Below are 17,572 nucleotides of genomic sequence, written 5' to 3' on the forward strand. Positions count from 1 at the left end.
TTGCCTCAAAGGTCCCTCACCAGAAGGCGGGAGAAACAAGGCATCCGCTGTGGCCAAGGAGGCCGGAAGGCTCTGGGCGTGTAAGCCAGGGCCGCCTGGAGCCAGGGAGGACGCTGCCTTCCTGGGCCTGTCCCCAGGGCCCAGCCCCTGCACAGGGAGCAGGCGGGGAGGGCTGGCTTCTGGCAGAATGTGCCTCTGGGGGCAAGCAGGGGGGCCAGGTTTGCTCTCCATATTGTTTTGATTTAACGGTTCTTTTTAATGACAAATTAAGAAACAAGTTATGTAAATACAGAGTGGCTTCATCCTTCTTAAAGCAATTCTCATAAAATATCTTATTTTTCTGCATACTGCACAGTTCTGCTTTTCAGATCTTAAAAGGATACTCTTCATATTCAGAGAAAATTTTCGGTAGTAATTATCCAGAAATGAAAATGTTGCTTTTCAGAAAGAAAACCTCAAACGATCACAAAATCAGCCAGGCAACCCTCTCCACAAGTCCTTGTCCATTGACTGAAATCGATGTGTCCTTAAAAGAACACAGATGAGGAGACCTCGGTCACAGCCACACGGCACAGGGTCTCCCACACGAGCCGTGCCCACTGGGCCGGGCAGGAGGAGCTCCGGGCAGCCCTCTTCGTTGACGCCTTTCCTTAGTTTGTCTCTATTATTACTTTCTTTAAATTTATGAAACAGTGCATGCTCATTGAAGTAAAAAAAAAAAAAAAAAAGATAGAAACTCTTAGAAAATAACATTTGCCCTAAATCCCCTCCCCAGGGCTACCTGCTGTTAGTAGTTTGCTCTGAGTCTTCCAGGTTTATTCCTGTGCCGAGGCAGAGGGACAGGTAGACACAGACACGCCTTAGTCTGCAAAGGACTGTGCCATGCCCACGTGCCTCTTGTTCACACTGCACACCCTGGCCGCCCTCCCGTGTCCGGGTGTGGCCATGTGGTGTGCTCTTTACTTCACAGCGTCCTGGCCGGCTCCGCCGCTGCTCAGCTGTGCAGACTTGTGCAACTTCCCGGCCTCTCTCGGCTCTGGTTTTCCCTTCCGTAAAGGCAGCAGTAGTGGCACTCACCTCACGGGCTGGCGCATGTGCTCAGTCGGTGTCAGCGACCACCCCTCATCGTGATGCCTCTGTTGAGTGGGCAGTATGCATCTGTTGTGTTGATGGATGTCTGGATTGTTCACACACACGCACACATATGGGGGCACTCCGTGCCTACGTGTGTATGTACACACCACCGTCACAAACTCCTGAGCACACCTTCTCGCCCACGTGCTGTAGGGCGCTGACTGTGAGTTTCTGTGTTGTCCTGTAAGCCCGCACCTACCCTACTGCTTTTTAATCAGAAATCCCACCACCAAGCACTCGGTTTTGCTAGTGCACCCAGGATTCCTTACGTGCAGGGGACCGATTCCTGTTCACCTGCCACACAAGAGACTTAGCCAAAGGGTGTGGAACGTGATACGCGGTGAGAGCAAGGCACCTAGCTGGGCCCTACCGAAACGGGATCACCTTGCATCTTGGTGCAACGTGGCTGGGTGATACTGCCCCACTCCCAGCATCACACACCTGGTTGTAGCACTGCCAGGCACTCCCTTCTCAGTAGGGACAAGCACATGTTAGCTGACTGGTGCCCCTCATCAGGGACCTCTCCACCAAGGGTGGCTGTTCCCCCGGCCCTTGTCACGACCCTCGGGTGTGTGAGGCACAGACAGCATCATAACAGGGACAGCAGGGCAGTCCTCCTGCCAGATGTCACCAGGAACCAACCCTTCCCTCCCAGGATGAGGCCTGGCGAGCAGAGGGGCCCGCCTGCCCTTCCCTCCCCCATCTCAAGCCCCATCTCCAGACTGGCCAGGCATATCCACCTTCACAGTGGTCCCACATCTTTCTGACCATGATGTGGTGGCAGTGGTCACTCTGAGCCCCAGACTGCCCATCCTGTTGGTTCTGAGGCAGGCTGGTCCCCCAGAGGTGACCTTCCCAGTACTGCAGCTCCCTGAGGTTGGTCGGTGCTAGGTCCAATCCTGCCGTTAGCAGAAGTTTCTGAACTCTGTGTGTGTTCATGTATGTGTTTGTTTCAAATAGACCTGTGTTTGCGTGTTTGCATGTGTGCACTCTCTCACGTGTCCCAGCTGCTCTGGAAGTTTCTGAGGGCAGGGCCTGAGTCTTGTATGTCTTTGGAACCTGAAGTATCTTGGACAGTTCTCAGTCCAGCAGAATAGCCTAAGACGGGTTGCTCTATGACCAGATAGACAAGGGCTTTAAGCCACCGGGTCTTTCGCTTCTCGACGCCAGCATAGTCCTCTGCAGCACGGCCCCACAGGATCTCCCCTGCAGCATGTGCCTCCCCAGGCAGGTCTTCTTTTCACCTTTTTCTCCTACACTTCCTCCTGTGGTGCAGGCCCCAAACCTACCCAGCTGGGGGCCTTGGGGCAGTCCTAAGTGTGATGCTCTACTTTCGTCCACATCCTCGGGGCCGGGCCAGGCAGGGGCTTTTGGTGAACTCAGCAGTCTACAGAATCGTCCCAGTCTCCATCTCCTCCTAGAAAGTGCTGATTCTGTTGCCAACCTGGGGCAGCTTCTGGTGGGTGGCTGGCATGCCCCTGGGCGGCTCCTCTGCTACAGCTGCCTCTGCCCTCCACCCCAGGCCTCGTGTACGACACGCTGATGCTGAAGCACCAGTGCACCTGCGGGAACACTAACAGCCACCCCGAGCATGCTGGGAGAATCCAGAGCATCTGGTCCCGCCTGCAGGAGACTGGCCTCCGTGGCAAGTGTGAGGTAATGCTGGGCACCACGGCCACTGGGGATGGGCAGGAGGAGGAGGGCTCAGCCACTCAAGGTGGCCCAGCACACTCTTGCTCGGGCCCCTGGGGCACCCAAGCAGGTTGACTGTCTGGGTTGTAATAACCTGGGGAGGCCCAAGGCTGCTTCGCTCACGGACTGCGTCCTCCCTGCAGGGGGCTGGGCCCCTGCCCTGCACCCCTTACTGAGCATGTTCCTGCCAACACCCGCTGCTCCTCTTTTCATGCCAGTCTCTTCCCTGAAGCAGCGTTTCCAGCTGTGGTCCCTCTCAGACCACCTGGAACGTGCCGCCCACCGTCCTTCAGGCTTTGCGGCCAGGGCAGGATCTGGAGGCCCACAGCGAGAATCAGACCCTGTCTCAAGTCAGGCCCACTGGCTTTTGATAAAATAGTGTTCTTTAAGTTTAATATTCCAAAAAGCTGCTCCAAGTGTACGGGGAGAACCTCAGGCCTCGAGTGACTCCTCAGGACTGAGGCCCCCACGAGTCTGGGTGGTGCGGTGGGTAGAGCCGCAGCCACAGCCAGCTGTGGTTTGGATTCAGCTTGTCACACCCTCCGTCTGTTCTGCTGAGGTCCTTTAGATGGCTCTGGTGATAGTCTCCGGCCGGTCCTCAGTTTCGCTGTTGTCCTGCGGAGGTAGTGGCCACGCTTGCTCTCTGGCAGGGAGGCCCAAATTTGCTCCACCTCAAACCTAGCTCAGTGGCCTCCCAGAAGGCTCAGCGAGTGACATGTTGAGGTCCCTTCCCTCCTTCTGATGGGGGAGGGTGACACTTGCCTGAGGTATTTCCAGCATGCTCCCCCTGCCGTCGGCCATCTCATGGGGATCCGTATGTACCGGGCCCTGCTGACAGCACAGGTATGAGGAGAAGGGGCTGCCGTCCCTGAGAGCAGTTGGGCTTGGACAAGCCTGGGTTTCTTCATCTGGCGAGTGGGTCTGGCAGCACCCACTGCCCAGGATTGGGCTACGAGGATGGTGTCCAGCCTATGCAAGTGCTCACCACGCAGGGACCTGCTGCGTCCCACACACACTCCAGGAATCCCACCAAGCTAGAGGCAGTGTGCGGATGGATGGAAATGTCCACATCCATGCCCCCGACGGCCTTGGCGCCCACCTGGGCCCAGAGGGTGGCCATGGCAGAGATGCTTGAGCACGTTGTGGGGCTGGCAGGGTTGACCTGCTGTGTAGGCGCCCGGGCGCTTCGGAGCTCCATGCTGAATTATTTCAGAATTCCACCCCATGAGACTGCCGCTCCTCCTTTAGGAGCCAAGATACTCAGGAACTCAAGCCAGTCTGTGGTCTGTAGTGCCCTCATTCCCTCTGCCGGTTTTACTGGTGATACATAATTCTCAGGGGCCGGGAGAGGTCCAGAATCCTCCCTGAAGTGCCCTCTGGGGAGAAGGGGATCAAGCAGTCTGTAGGACTGAGGCTCCTGGCACCAGTGACCCAGGATCTGGCCAGGACAGCCGCACCACTGGGGGGCAGCATCGTCCCGCAGACACAGCCGTGAGAAACTAGACTCAGATGGACATCCTGTCCCCCTTCCAGGGCTGCCCTGAGGAACCGAAGTGCCCAGAGGCCCCCATGGCCTGCGTTCTAACCCTTCTCCCATTGCTGCCTCCACTCTCCCCAGGAGGGTCCACTCAGGCCAGGGGGCTTGGAGGTAGTTTCTCAGCCAAAAATGAAACAGAAGCAAGGTAAGAGTGAGAAAAAGAAAATACAGGCAAGAAAACAGAAAATACAAGGCCACGACTCTGCTCCCCTCCCCTCGGCGCTGTGTGTGTGTGGGGGGTAGGTGCTGGAGCCACGTGTCTCAGCCAAGCAGGAAAGGGAGGCCGAGGGCTGCACACTGAGCCAGGCAGGGCCATGGGGAGGAGAGCTGGGGGAGGACAGCGGCTCCAGCACACGGCTAGTGGCAGAAACGGGGTCAGGCTCCGACGTGAGCGCCCCGTTCCCAGTGCAGGAAGCCTCACTGAGGCTGCACTCCCGGCTCCCAGCGTGAGCCCACGGGGCCAGTCAGGCACGTCTGCCTCCTGAGAAGGCAGAGGGAGGGGACACAGGTGCTGGGCACCCAACAGGAGAAGATGGGGTGGACAGTGCCGTGACCTCCCAGGCCACCAACCGCCTGGAGGCCTCAGCAAGGCTGGAGCCCCACAGCCAGCCCCTCACTCTGAGGAGACGACTGCCCAGCAGCCTCGGGTGGGGGGCCTTTCCTGTGAGTGTGGCCCCTGCTCCATACTGGGAGTCGGGGCCAGGAGAGATGGGGCGCCAACCCAGCTCCCTCTCACCTTCACTCCACTGAGAATGCCAGGAGTCTCTTGGGAAGTCGCCATGCAGGTCATGCACAGTTAGGGATCCTCTGGCAAGTTCTCGGTGTTCCTGTGGGCCTAACTGGCAGGACAGCCACCACCCAGCTGGGTGGCCCCCACCCCCTAGGCACGGCTGCCAGAGAGGAGGGAATGGGGAGTGGCAGCATGGGGAGAGAGGGCGGGGGGAAGCCAGGCCATGGCAGGGACTCCCATCCTACCTCGGACTTGTGTTCACTACACAACCACGCAAGGAGCTCCCCACGCTTTGTCCCAGGAATTGACAGGGAGGCAGAAATAATGGGTCAGCCTCCTGATAAGGGCAGGGGCAGCCACGTCTAGCACTTTCCAAGGGGTCTGTACACATGCTGTCTGAGGGATTGTACATTAGTTCAAAGCTTCTATTAGTTCAGTCCTGCGTCTTTTCTATCTCATTTGACATATTTGTAAGCATGGGTATTTTATACTCTCATCTGGCTTATTCTGAAAATCTCTCTTGCTGCGATTCAAACTCTTATCCCAGGGTCTGGCTTTTACGTGCCCAGAGCACCCTTGCCACTGTGGCCTTGCCATTCACACCTGCAGTCCAGGGTGTTGCTGCCTTTGTGGACACTGCATGGCACAACTCCTGAGGGCGGGCCCCCGAAGAGGCCTCGCAAAGCATGGCTTGCCCAGGCACCATCTGTCCAGACAGTTTGGCACTGACCACAACTGTGAGTGCCCGTGCACAGAGGAGAGCTTCACGAAGTCATTAACAACGAGAAGAGCAGGAAACCAGCAGCATTCCGAGGCTGCCCTGGGCCCCATCTGCACCTGGCCCTACCCACCAGCCTTCCATGTGTCCCTCAAGTAGAAATATAACTAAATGGTGGGTGGAATCACAGGACCAGTTTTCTATCACTGGAAGTGAAACTGCCTCCTTTCTTTTTTAAGCAAGGTAGTTTAGCAGAGAAGGGCCTGACTTTGTGGAGTTGATGTTCATGATAAGAGAGTTTCCAGAGCACACCTACCCTGTGGGTGGGGGCTGCACTCTGCTGGGTCCTCCCACTATCTTCTCCACCCTGCATTGACAAGACCCTGAGGCACAGAGCATCGTGCAGGGGAGCCTAAGGCAGGGGCTTCTGTTGTACTGAGGGTGGCCCCGGGCTCCAGGGCATCCCTTGCCATGAGTGTCACTCACATGTGTGGGACCCCAAGACCTGCGGAAGGCAGTGGGCACTGGGGCCAGGTGTGTAGTCGGGAGGGGAAAGCTGGACCCTTGCTCCTGCCAGTAAAAATAGGAGACGGCCACCCGAGTGTCCTGTGACTCTCCATGTTAACCTAACCCGCAAAGAGCATCTCCACAAAAAGCATTAATGTCAATCTTGCATCGTAATCTGCCTCCTTTTAAAAGGTTAAGTAAAAGTAATTCAACTGAACAGTGATGTTTCTGTTAATTTCTGGGGTAAGTCTGAAAATAGCCCAGGGATCTTGATCTGAGGAATTCCCAAGCAACAGAGAAGACTCTGGAGCATCTCATGATCTGTGCAGCATGTGAGCCGAGTTGCCTGGTCCTGGCGCACAGCGATGCTCAGGGTAGGGCCGGTTCCCTTGAACGTGAACTTGGTGTCTCAGTTCATGCCACCTTTGGCAGTTTGCCTCTATTTTAAGACCAGACCCTGGCGGTTGAAAAGCAAAGTAATAATTTGATGCCACATCGTCTTGGACAGTGAAGGGTAGCACGTTGAAGGCTGGAATTACCTTTTTAGTTGTCTTTCAAAGCTATCATTCAAGTGTAATCTCTCTAAAATATTTTTTAAGTATGTTCAAATATTGTATTGGGTGATGTTTGCTTTTAATTTTGCAACAACCAGATAATTTTGTGCTTATTCACGTATAAAATTAAGTTCCCTTTGGGGTGGTAGTTTCGGTAGAGTTACGGTCTCTGGAAACAGAAGCACAGCGAAGACGTGAGCATCCTCTCCTTTCTGTCCCTGCAGTGCATCCGTGGACGGAAGGCCACCCTGGAGGAGCTGCAGACCGTGCATTCAGAGGCCCACACCCTCCTCTATGGCACAAACCCCCTCAACAGGCAGAAACTGGACAGTAAGAAACTTCTAGGTATTTTAAGACCTTCCTTTTCTCCTGTACTAGGGTTGAAATCGCCCAAGGTTGTTTTTCCAGCCCTCGGCCCCTGCGGTTGGGTGGCTGTGGGTGTCACCTGCCAGTCTCTGCGCAGCCACAAGGATGGGGATGGCCTTGCTCTGCAGTGTCCCCTGCCAAGTCATATGGTGAAGAGCCTGGAGATAAATTCTCACTCGCTGTTCACATGAGCCGCTGGTTTCTTATGAGAGCCTTGTCGCAAGCATGTTTGGGTAGAAAATGGGCTGGGAGCACAGGCTTAGAAGAATCTTGAAGAGCAGAGTTTTGATTCTAGAACACTGGATCTGGAACACTCAGACTCCCAGCTGTGCCCCCTCGCCTGGCTGTGAGCCTTGAGTTCTGTTCCGAGCTCCACTTTAAGGCTTGTCAGGGCAGAACCAAAAGGAGGCCGGGAGAGTGTTCCCAGGCCTGGCCACGTGCCTCCCAGGGCACCGTGAGCATTGGCTTCAGTGCAAAGGTTGTTTCCTGGCTCTGACAGCCGTTCCCTGCGTGAGTGGGGGAAGGGATATTTGGGCCTTGTGGAAAGAGCTTCCTAACAGAGGCATCTCCTGCCTCGGGGGGTGGTGAGAGTGTCTTCACTGGGACTCTTCAGCAGAGGCAGGTGGACTCTGGACAAACTTCACAGAGCCCCGGGGCTGACTGGGCATGGGGACAGGGGTTCTGTGGGCTCCCGGCCACTGTGAACCAGGACAGTCCCCAACCATGGTTTCTTCCCTGACTTCCCCGCCTTTGCCCCGTGGGAAAGAAGCCCGCTTCAGCAATTCCAAAAGAGGCAGAAAGGAGGGGGTCCTGGGAGTCACAAACACAGGGGGCAGGCTGTGTTCGGCTGGTTTCCTCTGATTCACATCAGAGATGTGGTTCACATCGCAGGGGCATGCTCTGTGCCAGGCCTGTGCTGGGCTACACCGCACGGGATACCGCACTGTGTGGCCTTTGTGCGCGCATGCTTGATTGTTGATCCACTCACCAGGGGCAGCTTCTGCACTGGACGTGCCCCAGGTGCTGCCCTCGGAGAGCCTGGAGCCCTGATGACCCATGTGGGTTCTGGCCTAGGGTGGTCGTCATGTTTCTTCCGGATTCCCCACTGCCCTGTACTAATGGGCCTTTTAAAAAGACATAACGCACAAGTTTGGGGAAACAGGAAAGGAGTCCACAGCAATGGGCTTTGGAGGCTGTAAGGCAGGAGGCAGTGGTGCTGATGTAGCAGATTCGGCAGAGTGGACTCCTGAGCCAGTGCTGGGACAAGCACCGCTGACACCCCACAGACTGCAGCAGCTCAGGGAAGGTGATGGCAGAGACCCTGGACTGGGGGTAGCGGAGGCAGGGAGGAGCTCAGGCAGGGACTGGGCCAAGGCTGACAGCGAGGCCTCTGGCCCCTTCGCTCTGGACCCCAGCTCCACAGGCCTGGGCAACTTCTAACTTGCTGCTCCGCAGAAAGGACATGACAGGGGTTGGGAACTCCATGTCCAGATCAGGGTGTCAACACCAAGCCCCACTACCGAGCTCTCAGCATGCTGACCTTTATCCTCCAGGCAGAGACAGGAGACCCCTCTTCAGGGACTTGAGCAGCCCAGAGGCAGCTGACATCGGGGCTGCCCAACAAAGAACCCCCCACGACCCCTGTTAATAGAGCTCGTGGTTAATAAGCGTGCCTGTGCCCCGAGCTTCCAGCCAGCATTTAGCACTTCATTCAGGGCTCATGCAGCGCCTGAGGAGCATTCTTCACAGGGATGCCAAGACGGGAGCAAAGCAGAGAGAAGCAGCTCGGAGGACAGTTGGGGGATGGAGGGAGCCAAAAACCCAAAACTGTCATTAATACCCTTAAGGACAGGAGATACTACGTCCACATAACGTGAACAGTGCAATAGAGAAGGAAAAAGTACAGAACGTTCAGAGGACATAAAAATGAAAAACAAGATTGCAGAAATAGAAACTCCTTGAGCTGGGAGAGAGGGTGAGGCCGTCGAGCAGACGGGCAGAGTGGAGATGGGAGTGTGGGAGGCGCAGACTGGGGGCCGGCAGGAGGACAGCGTCTTGGAGGATTCCGGAGAAGGTCCCGGAGCTGAAGGACAACAGTTACTGCTTGTAAGGACCCCCGAGGGGTAAAAGGCCCCTCATGGGGAGCACCTGTGAAGGTTTCAGAGCAGGAGAAAGAGAAGATGCCACAGGCTTCCAGAGAGGACCAGAGCCACTGTGGGCCTTCAGCAGTGGCACGAGGCCTTTCAGCTCTGAGGGGACATTCTTTCCACACCAGCTAAATAGTCTGGAGAGAGGAGGGGCACGGGGCGTTCGGGCGTGCAAGGCTATAGGAGTTTGACCTCTCAAGCATTCTTTCTCAAGAAAGTGCTGGAAGACAGGTTCCACCAAAGCAAAGGAAATAGATGCAGCAGCCAGCCCGGGGCAGGAGGCCCATGCCAGAGGCCGCACCCGTAGGACGGCCAGGCAATGGCTGTGAGCAGCTGGACCCACAAGAGCCACGCAGGAGGGGCGCTAACCACAGAGACACCACATGCCACTGGCCAAGGCAGGTCTGCATGACGTCTCAGGTTCTTCTCAGGCTCCTGCTCGTCTGGTCACATGGTTCCTGCCCCTCCCTGCAGGCCCCACTGCCCCAAGTCCACCCACCAAGTCCTCCGTGTGGGCCCAACCCTGGGGCAGAGGCAGCCATGTGGCTCAGAGGCAGTGCTGCTTCACTTCCCCACTGGGTGCTCCGACCATCACAGGCCTGCTCCCCAGGACGCATGAACAACCCCAGGAAGCTGTGGCCAGAGTGTGACCCCAGGCGCTGTCACTGCACAGAGCATTTTTGTCCTTTGCTTGCACAGTGAGGTTTGTTCTTGCTCCTCAGCTCGGTTTTCCAGAGCTTGGCTGCCACGATTTCAGGCATGTGCAGGAAGTGAGGAGCTTGGGAACAGCCACTGGGTCTGGTAGGTGTGCAGTGCTGTCTTCCTCCCACGCGTGTTTGGTGGCTCAGGCCATGCGTGAGCATTGTGTAGACCTGCAGCAGGCAGGCCATGACCCCACACACAGAAACAACAGCTGCCTACTTAGAGCTGTGAGGGGTGCTCGTGGGGCCCAGACCCCTCACCCTGGCAGTGATGGAGCAGGACTCGGAGGGGGCAGGCAGGGAAGTCTGAGATTGCCTCGGACAAGTGAGGGTGGGGCGAGGGCTCCCGGGGGGACAGGCGGCTCCCAGAATCCTAGAGGCAGGGGCTGTGCTGCAGGCAGAGGCATGGGGTAATGGGAAGGGAAGCAGAGGCTGGCTGGGGTGCAGGGGATGGGAGCCCTAGAGGACAGGACAGTGTGGATGGTGGGAGAGGACAGGCAGCCTTGAGTACAGGAGCAGAGCAAGTGAAGACTGGCAGCAGGGCACAGGACAGAGTCCCCGTCCCTCGGGGTTCTCCACATCCTTACCAGGAAATGTCACTGCTTACTGCGTGGCACTGAGCACCTTTCATGATGGGATGAGACTTTTATTAGGAAGTCACTGGTGCTGCCAGGCACCAGCTTCAGTGGTCGTGGGGACTTCCCAGAAGCACTCAGGTCAGGGGCATCGGCTGGTTGGCTCTTTCCTTAACTTGTCATCCGTCCATCAGCCCTTCTCCACCCTCTGCCCAGAAGGGAGATCTCTGCCCATCCGTTCTCACACCGGCTGTCCATCCTCAGAGGGCCGTTGTGGGCTGACCCACCACCCAGACTCCTCCGCACCTCCATCCTCCAAACCTGTCAGAGGCCATGGGAGAGGGGACAGTTCCATGCCAAAGGTGAAGGCGGGTTTAAATTCACCAATGGGAGAACGTTCTAGACTTTTAAGCTAGTTTCTAACTATGTTTAAAACAGATTATCAAAAATGAGAGAAACTGGACATGTGGTGGGTATCCTTAGGGAAGATCAGGAAAGCCCAGAGGCCCAGAGCTCCACACCGATCGATCCGACGCCTGGTACACCGTGACCCTCGGTTCACGCCAACCTGGTCCCTTGAAGACCGCACTCTTGTTTTTGGTTTCTTTGTTGAGATGTTTTTCCGACACCCTGTAATCCCATTCCTATCCCGATCCCGCGTAGGCAAGCATTTTAGTGTACTTAGTGTTTCTTTTGTTAGCCCAGTATGTTGTTATAAAGTGTATATTGTTTTTTATGTATGTTTAATTTATATCAGTGATATTATAGATCATTGTCTCCTTTTCTATCTTGCCAAGTAAGCTTCGTGTTTTAAAATCTATTCACCTTGCCATGAGGATAGCCAATCTGTTAGTTTCTTGCCACTTGAGATGTATTTTTAAATTTCTGACAGTTGTCCTAACTGAAGAACTTCATTATCATCAGACTAAGTATTTCAGACATAGTAATAGCTGGTGATTATCTCAAATTTTGTTAACATAACCCTAATTAGGTATTTAAACACTTCTGTGTGATTTCCCTTCCTCTTTTAATTGAACCCACAAATTTCTAAGCCCCATGCAAAAGGCCCCTTTGTAGTTGGTTACTGATGTGGTGAAATGCCACATGCCCACCGTCTGAAGGGGACCCTGACACTCAAGGCAGGCTGGCCATGCTGGGTTCATCTGCTGCCACTGACATGGTGCTGCACCACCAGGAGCCTGGCCTGGTGGGGTGCTGGGCCCGGGTCTGTAGGGCCCCTTGTAAGCAGGCACTGGACCCTTCCCTCAGCACAGCAAGGATAGCTTCGGAAGAAAAGCCTGTGTCTCTCCCAGCCCCAGCCTGGGCACCTGCTAGGAATGGACAAGGGAGAAGCCCCTGACTGTGGCTGGCCAGTCCCCAGGCCAGAGGTGGGCATGGCAGAGGGGACCCTCCTCACTGCCATCACGCTCAGGAGCTGTCACCAAAGCAGCTCCCCTGGGGAAAGCTCCCCGTCCTCGTGTGCACTTGGAGTAGGTTTCATGTGTTTGAGTACAGGATATGGTACTTTCTTTTTTTTTTCAATAGTAGATTTGGTCTTTGCTTGCTGGATAATGAGTAGAATCAAAACATTCAGAGGACTCAGGTTATTGTGGGCTGTGATGTCAGAAAGAGAGACCCAGTCCCTTGCAGAGCCCTCGCTGCTCCTTGTCGCATACGCACAGGTGTGTGTAAGTTTGTGCTCACGCGTGCTCGAGCTCTGTGGAGGAATGAGCTGTCTAAATCCGCAGTACTGCTGTCCCCATGTTGGGACAGTCAGTGATGTGAGATCTCCTCACAAAGACATCGAGCTGGTCACTGGGGGCCATTTACCACTCCTCCAAGGCAGTGCCCAATCAAGAGGAGCGGGATGCCCTACCCACTGTGCCGTGGAGCGTTAGGCGACTCTGCTGCACAACACGGGCAGCAAGCAGGACTGCAGGCAATGTGGTGCCCACACCGCCCCGTGTTCCAGTCTGGCTCCACGCACAGCCCTAGTACACAAGCCAAGCAAGCCCCCCGCGTGGCACCTCGCGTCCCTGCGTGGCAGCCCCTTGTGCACTTGCAGACCCATTTGCTGCCACTGTGGCACAAGGAGAGCAAGGCCATGTGCCCTGCCTCTGGGGACTGAGGGTTGGCAGCAGCACAGCCCCAGCGAGAAGTGTTTACTGATACTATTCCGTGCCCTGTGTTCACATCTGGAAGTAGGAATTGAGGCTGGGAGCCACAAATCCAGACAGTAGACAGTCAGCGAGCTGTGCCATAGAGAAGAGTGTCTTGGGCAGTGAGAAACAGGCCCAGGGAGGGACCGAGCGTCCTGGCCTCTCAGCTACGGTGGTGCTGCTGCCCTCGGTAGGCATGAGGATTGGTACTGACCTCCTGGGACGGCAGAGAGAGCACTGGGCTGGATCCTAGTCCACGCCACCATCCCATTGGCTGAGTGCCTGGTGTGGCCCAGGTTGGGGGCGGTGACCGATTGGACACACACCCGCCCTCAGGAGCACCAGACCGGCGTAGAGACTCAGCACAGGTGCCCGCTGAAGCTTGCTGGCCCCTCCCAGCACAGGGGATTGTGTTTTGAAATGGGAACACCTGTGGGTCCAAGCAGGCACTTTGTACCCCTCAGGTGGCCGGCTCTCCCATCAGGTGATGACTGTTTCCCTTTTCTCAGGAGAGACCTGTGGCCCTGAGCCCTTTCTGGAAAGTACTACAGGTGCCCCCCTCTGCCCTCACCTGCTGGTGTGGCAGCATTCCAGCCACAGTAGGTGGGCACGGTCATTGCCCAGCCCACAGGGTCAGCCTGAGCCTCCAGCCTTGTTGCTGATGCCACAGCGTCCACAGGGGGCAGAGCCAGGGGCTCGGCCTGGGTCGGGCCTTTGCTCAGGGCCTGGCTGGGGATCTCTGTTGAGATCCCATAGCGTAGAAGCAAACAGGTGTTGGCTGACCATCCTCTCTGTGCCAGCCGCTCTGATTGGACTTCTGTTGCCATCGCAGTTGCTCTTCCCGAGTGCTCTGTGGCAGGTGTTTGCACTGAGGCCACTGACCTGCCAGGCAAGATCAGGCCAGGCCCTGACCAACCCTGAGGCCAATTTTCTTCCGGTGGCTCCAGGCAGAGCCAGCGCAGGAGCACAGATCCATGAGCATCTGGAGCAGGAGCCAATGTTGCTGGTCAGGCAGAGGATGGGGGCAAGGGGGGCTCCTGGCCAAGGGTACAGACCTGCCAGGTGCAGAAAGTGGGGACAAGGAGACTGCTAGATCAAGGGGCTAGGGGCAGTGCAGAGACAGGCAGGCCCCCACCTGGGAGCCTGAGCTCTGCCGCCTGTCAGGGGCTTCTCCTTGACAGGTGAGTTTTAGGCTAGTTGCCACATTCAGCCAGTGCTGGGATCGCATTGAGGCACAAGACATGGTCCCCTCCCTAGGAGCACCTTTGTCACTGGGGGCAGACATGAGCCCCAGGGGCGAGATGGGATTGGGGGTTTCGCGGGCCCAGGCTTCCCTGTGAAGAGACCCAGATGGCCTTGTGGAAGTTCTGTGGTTTCTCAGTCTGCTGTGCATGGTCCGAGGTTGTAGTTGGGGAGAAGGCAGTCGTTCACATTCCTGGAAGATTCTTCAGCGTCTGAAAGGCCTCTCCCCTTGGCTATAGTCAGAGAGGACTGCTGGGACTCGTAACTTAGAGCCATGTGCAGAGCTGGTGAGGAAGCCCCCAGGAGCCAGGGTTAGGGGTCTTGGCAACAGGATTTGCTGTGGACACAGCCTTTCAGGAGCTGCTCCATGTGCCACAGGGAGCCCAGGAAGAGGGCAGGTGCCCTTCCAAGTACCTTGTGCTCCTGGGGGACGTGGCATTGCCTGGCTCCTTGAGGAGTGGGCACTGTCCCCTGGTGTCTGTGGCCTGGCTCAGCCCTGGCAGAGAGCCAGGTGCCTCCACCACCACAAGGTGATATGTGGAGGGGCAGTTGCCCTTTGAACCCAGTGCGCTCATGGTGTGAGGGTGTCGTGCATGCCCCCACACCCCAGGCGTTCCCAGGGCCTCACTAGGCCAGCCCCTCCTGACTCGCTCCTTCTCCCACAGGCTCACTGACCTCGGTGTTTGTCAGGCTCCCTTGCGGTGGCATTGGGGTAAGTATTGCTTTAATGTGTAAATAATGTCTTGTTTGTTCCCCAGTCCCAGCGGTCACAGAAACTGCGGCCGTGCTCTCCTCAGAGTGGGTAATTGCTGCCAGGTGTTTTCCATGGAGGGTCTGGGGTGGGGGCTGCCCATCTATGGCTTCAAAGGCCATGGGAGCTGCCAGCGTTTGATCACCGGGCTTGGTCACCTTCTTTGGGGAGGGTCATCTGGCACACGCAGCTTGGGCCCTGGTGGGCTGCAACTCTTGTTTTAAGAGACAGGCTCCCTTTTGCAGACTGGAGTCTCATCTCCTCCTAAGTCTGCAGCAGTAATCAGCTAACCTCAACTCAGATCATGAACGTGTTGTCAGGTGGTAGGATGTGTGTTTACTCTGTGTCCTGTCCCCAGCCCGCAGTGACAGGTGAAGCTCTCGGTGCAGTGATCATGCAATGTGTGGGCCACGTGAGGTGGCAAGGCTGGCAGCGGGGGTGTGGGTTTCCTCCACAAGCAGATGATGTTCTTAAGCTAGACACCTAGGAGAACCGGCATGGGTACGTGGATTACGAAGGAATATCCGGTCAGGCCCCGCCCCTTTATCTGTGCAGGGAAGGTCAGGACAGTCCAGTCCTCCCAGTAACAAAGAGCTGTCCCCTGGCTCCCAGCCTTGGGGATGAAGTAGGGGTGGGGGCAACAAGAGAGAGAACCAACTGCAGTTTGAAGGTGAGGCCAAGCTTCCTGGCTGACCGGCTGACCTGCTGACCAGCACGGATCAGCAGCACCGCCAAACACCACAGACGGTCTGAGAGTGGGAGGTGGACAGGAGCCCCGGGTCGGCAGAAGCCACTCTGGCTGATGCCACACAGGGCGTGTGTGAGCACAGGGCACAGGGTGACACTGCACAGTGTGTGTGTGATCGTGGGGCACAGGGTGACACCACACAGTGTGTGTGTGATCACAGGGTGACGATGCATGGCATGTGTGTGTGAGATCACGGGGTGACGATGCATTGTGTGTGTGTGTGTGCGCGCGCGTGTGTGTGCGTGTGTGTGTGAGATCATGGGGTGACGATGCACTGTGTGTGTGTGTGTATGTGTGTGTGTGTGTGTGTGATCATGGGGTGATGATGCACGGTGTGTATGTGTGTGATCATGGGGTGAAAATTCATGGGGGTGTGTGTGTGTGTGTGTGTGTGTGTGAGAGAGAGAGAGATATCACAGGGTGATGATGCACAGTATGTGTGTGTGTGTGTGTGTGTGTGTGTGTGTGTGTGTGTGTGTGTGTGAGATCACGGGGTGACAATGCACAGTGTGTGTGATCACAGGGCACAGGGTGACACACAAGATCAGATTCTGCTATAGAAGTGAAACAAACTTGTTTTCTTCTTGAGTCTTTACAAAAATCGGGGCTTTGAAAATTATCCTGTAAGAAAGGGAATAAATGGCATTTATTCATACCACCACCAAGCCCTCCTTGAGTTACTTTATTTTGTATTGTAAACAGGCGGCAGTCTCTTAATTTGGGGCAAAGTTTTGGCCAGACATGAACAGATGGGGATTTGCGCCGCTCTGCAGCCAGCTCACCACGCACAGCAGGTGCTGGCTGAGTGCACACTCAGGCGGGGGCCACAGCCCTCCCAGCGCTGACCCTGGTCTGAGCTGCACCTTCACAGCGCACCAGATGCATCTGTCGTGCTGAGTAGTGTGGGCACCCTTCAGGGGTGCCTCCTACGAGGTGTTTCTTCCTTTCATTTTCCATGATGACCTCCACCAGAGACAGTGGAGGGGTATGCAGTCCCCAGCCTGGCTTTGGGGTGGACCGGATACGTCCGGGGACAGCTGCAGCCCTCCTGTTCCTCAGTGTCTCCATCCAGAGCCAGCCCCTCAGTGCTGGGAGGAGCAGAGTAGACCCCAGGAGCCTGAGCATGGGCGAGATGGGGTGCCATGTGGGGGGCTGCAAGTGCAGGTAGGAAGAGGCTGGCCTGCTCTTGCTGACAGCAGTTTTAAATGCCCTTAAGTTGCATAATGGCTCTTCTAAAAGTTTGAAGCTCACCTGCCATGACTATGTTAAACATGGGCTTTAAATTGTCTTGACCTTTTTGCCGAGCCAATTAGTAGACACTTCTGATCTGTTCATCTCCTGGTTACTACAGGTTCAAGTTAGGAGGGGCTGGTGTCCTTGGACTTCCCTGCTGCCCCCCTCTGGGTCAGCCCCTGTCTGCCAGCACCGCCTCAGCCCCGGGTGCCCAACTCTGCATGGCTCCTCTGAGCCTTCCCTAGCTCCGGGGCGTGCTCAGAATTTGCCGGCCCCTCTGTTCTAAGTCTCCCTGAGGTTCTTTGTGAGAACCTCCCTCCCCTGCCCTCGCTCTCTGTCTTACTGCTGTAAATGCAGAGTCCCCACCTCTGCTCTGGCAGTGGCTTCACCACCTGCCCCACGGGACTGTCCCTCAGCTGTGCCTCGTGCCTGAGCCAGGCTGCTCACCATGGGCCTGTGCTCCTGCCACTGCCACCTGGTCCCAGGGGAGCTAGTGGCCAGTAGCTGGAGCCTGTAGGCCCTGAAGCAGCCGGAGGGTCTTGTCAGGTTGTCTGGGGACAGCGGCAGCCTGGGATCCTACAGTGGGGCTGGGGCTTTGTGCCCGATGTCCCAGGAGCTCCTGAGCCCCACAGTCATGCAGGAGGGGGCACCCTGGAGGGCAGAACAGTCCAACGGTAGCCCAGGTGAGCGGGGCACACAGTTCCTTCAAAAACACACGTGCGTCCGCTCATTCCCCTCCCTGCTGCATTCACTTAGTCCTAAAGCCCAGTGTGTCACA

At 56.3% G+C, this 17,572-nt stretch overlaps 1 protein-coding gene across 1 annotated transcript in view; it reads left to right on the forward strand.

Moving 5' to 3' along the window:
- HDAC4 (histone deacetylase 4) overlaps positions 1 to 17,572 on the forward strand; it is a 340,220-nt gene that overhangs the window by 285,748 nt on the left and 36,900 nt on the right. Inside the window, exons 15-17 of the mRNA XM_008574155.1 lie at positions 2,657 to 2,790; positions 7,097 to 7,217; positions 14,728 to 14,774. Of these exons, the coding sequence (XP_008572377.1) occupies positions 2,657 to 2,790; positions 7,097 to 7,217; positions 14,728 to 14,774 (302 nt within the window). The remainder of the gene's footprint in view (positions 1 to 2,656; positions 2,791 to 7,096; positions 7,218 to 14,727; positions 14,775 to 17,572) is intronic.

The sequence above is a fragment of the Galeopterus variegatus genome, unplaced genomic scaffold (genome assembly GCF_000696425.1).
Source record: "Galeopterus variegatus unplaced genomic scaffold, G_variegatus-3.0.2 Scaffold1002, whole genome shotgun sequence".
Classification (NCBI taxonomy): Eukaryota; Metazoa; Chordata; class Mammalia; order Dermoptera; family Cynocephalidae; genus Galeopterus; species Galeopterus variegatus.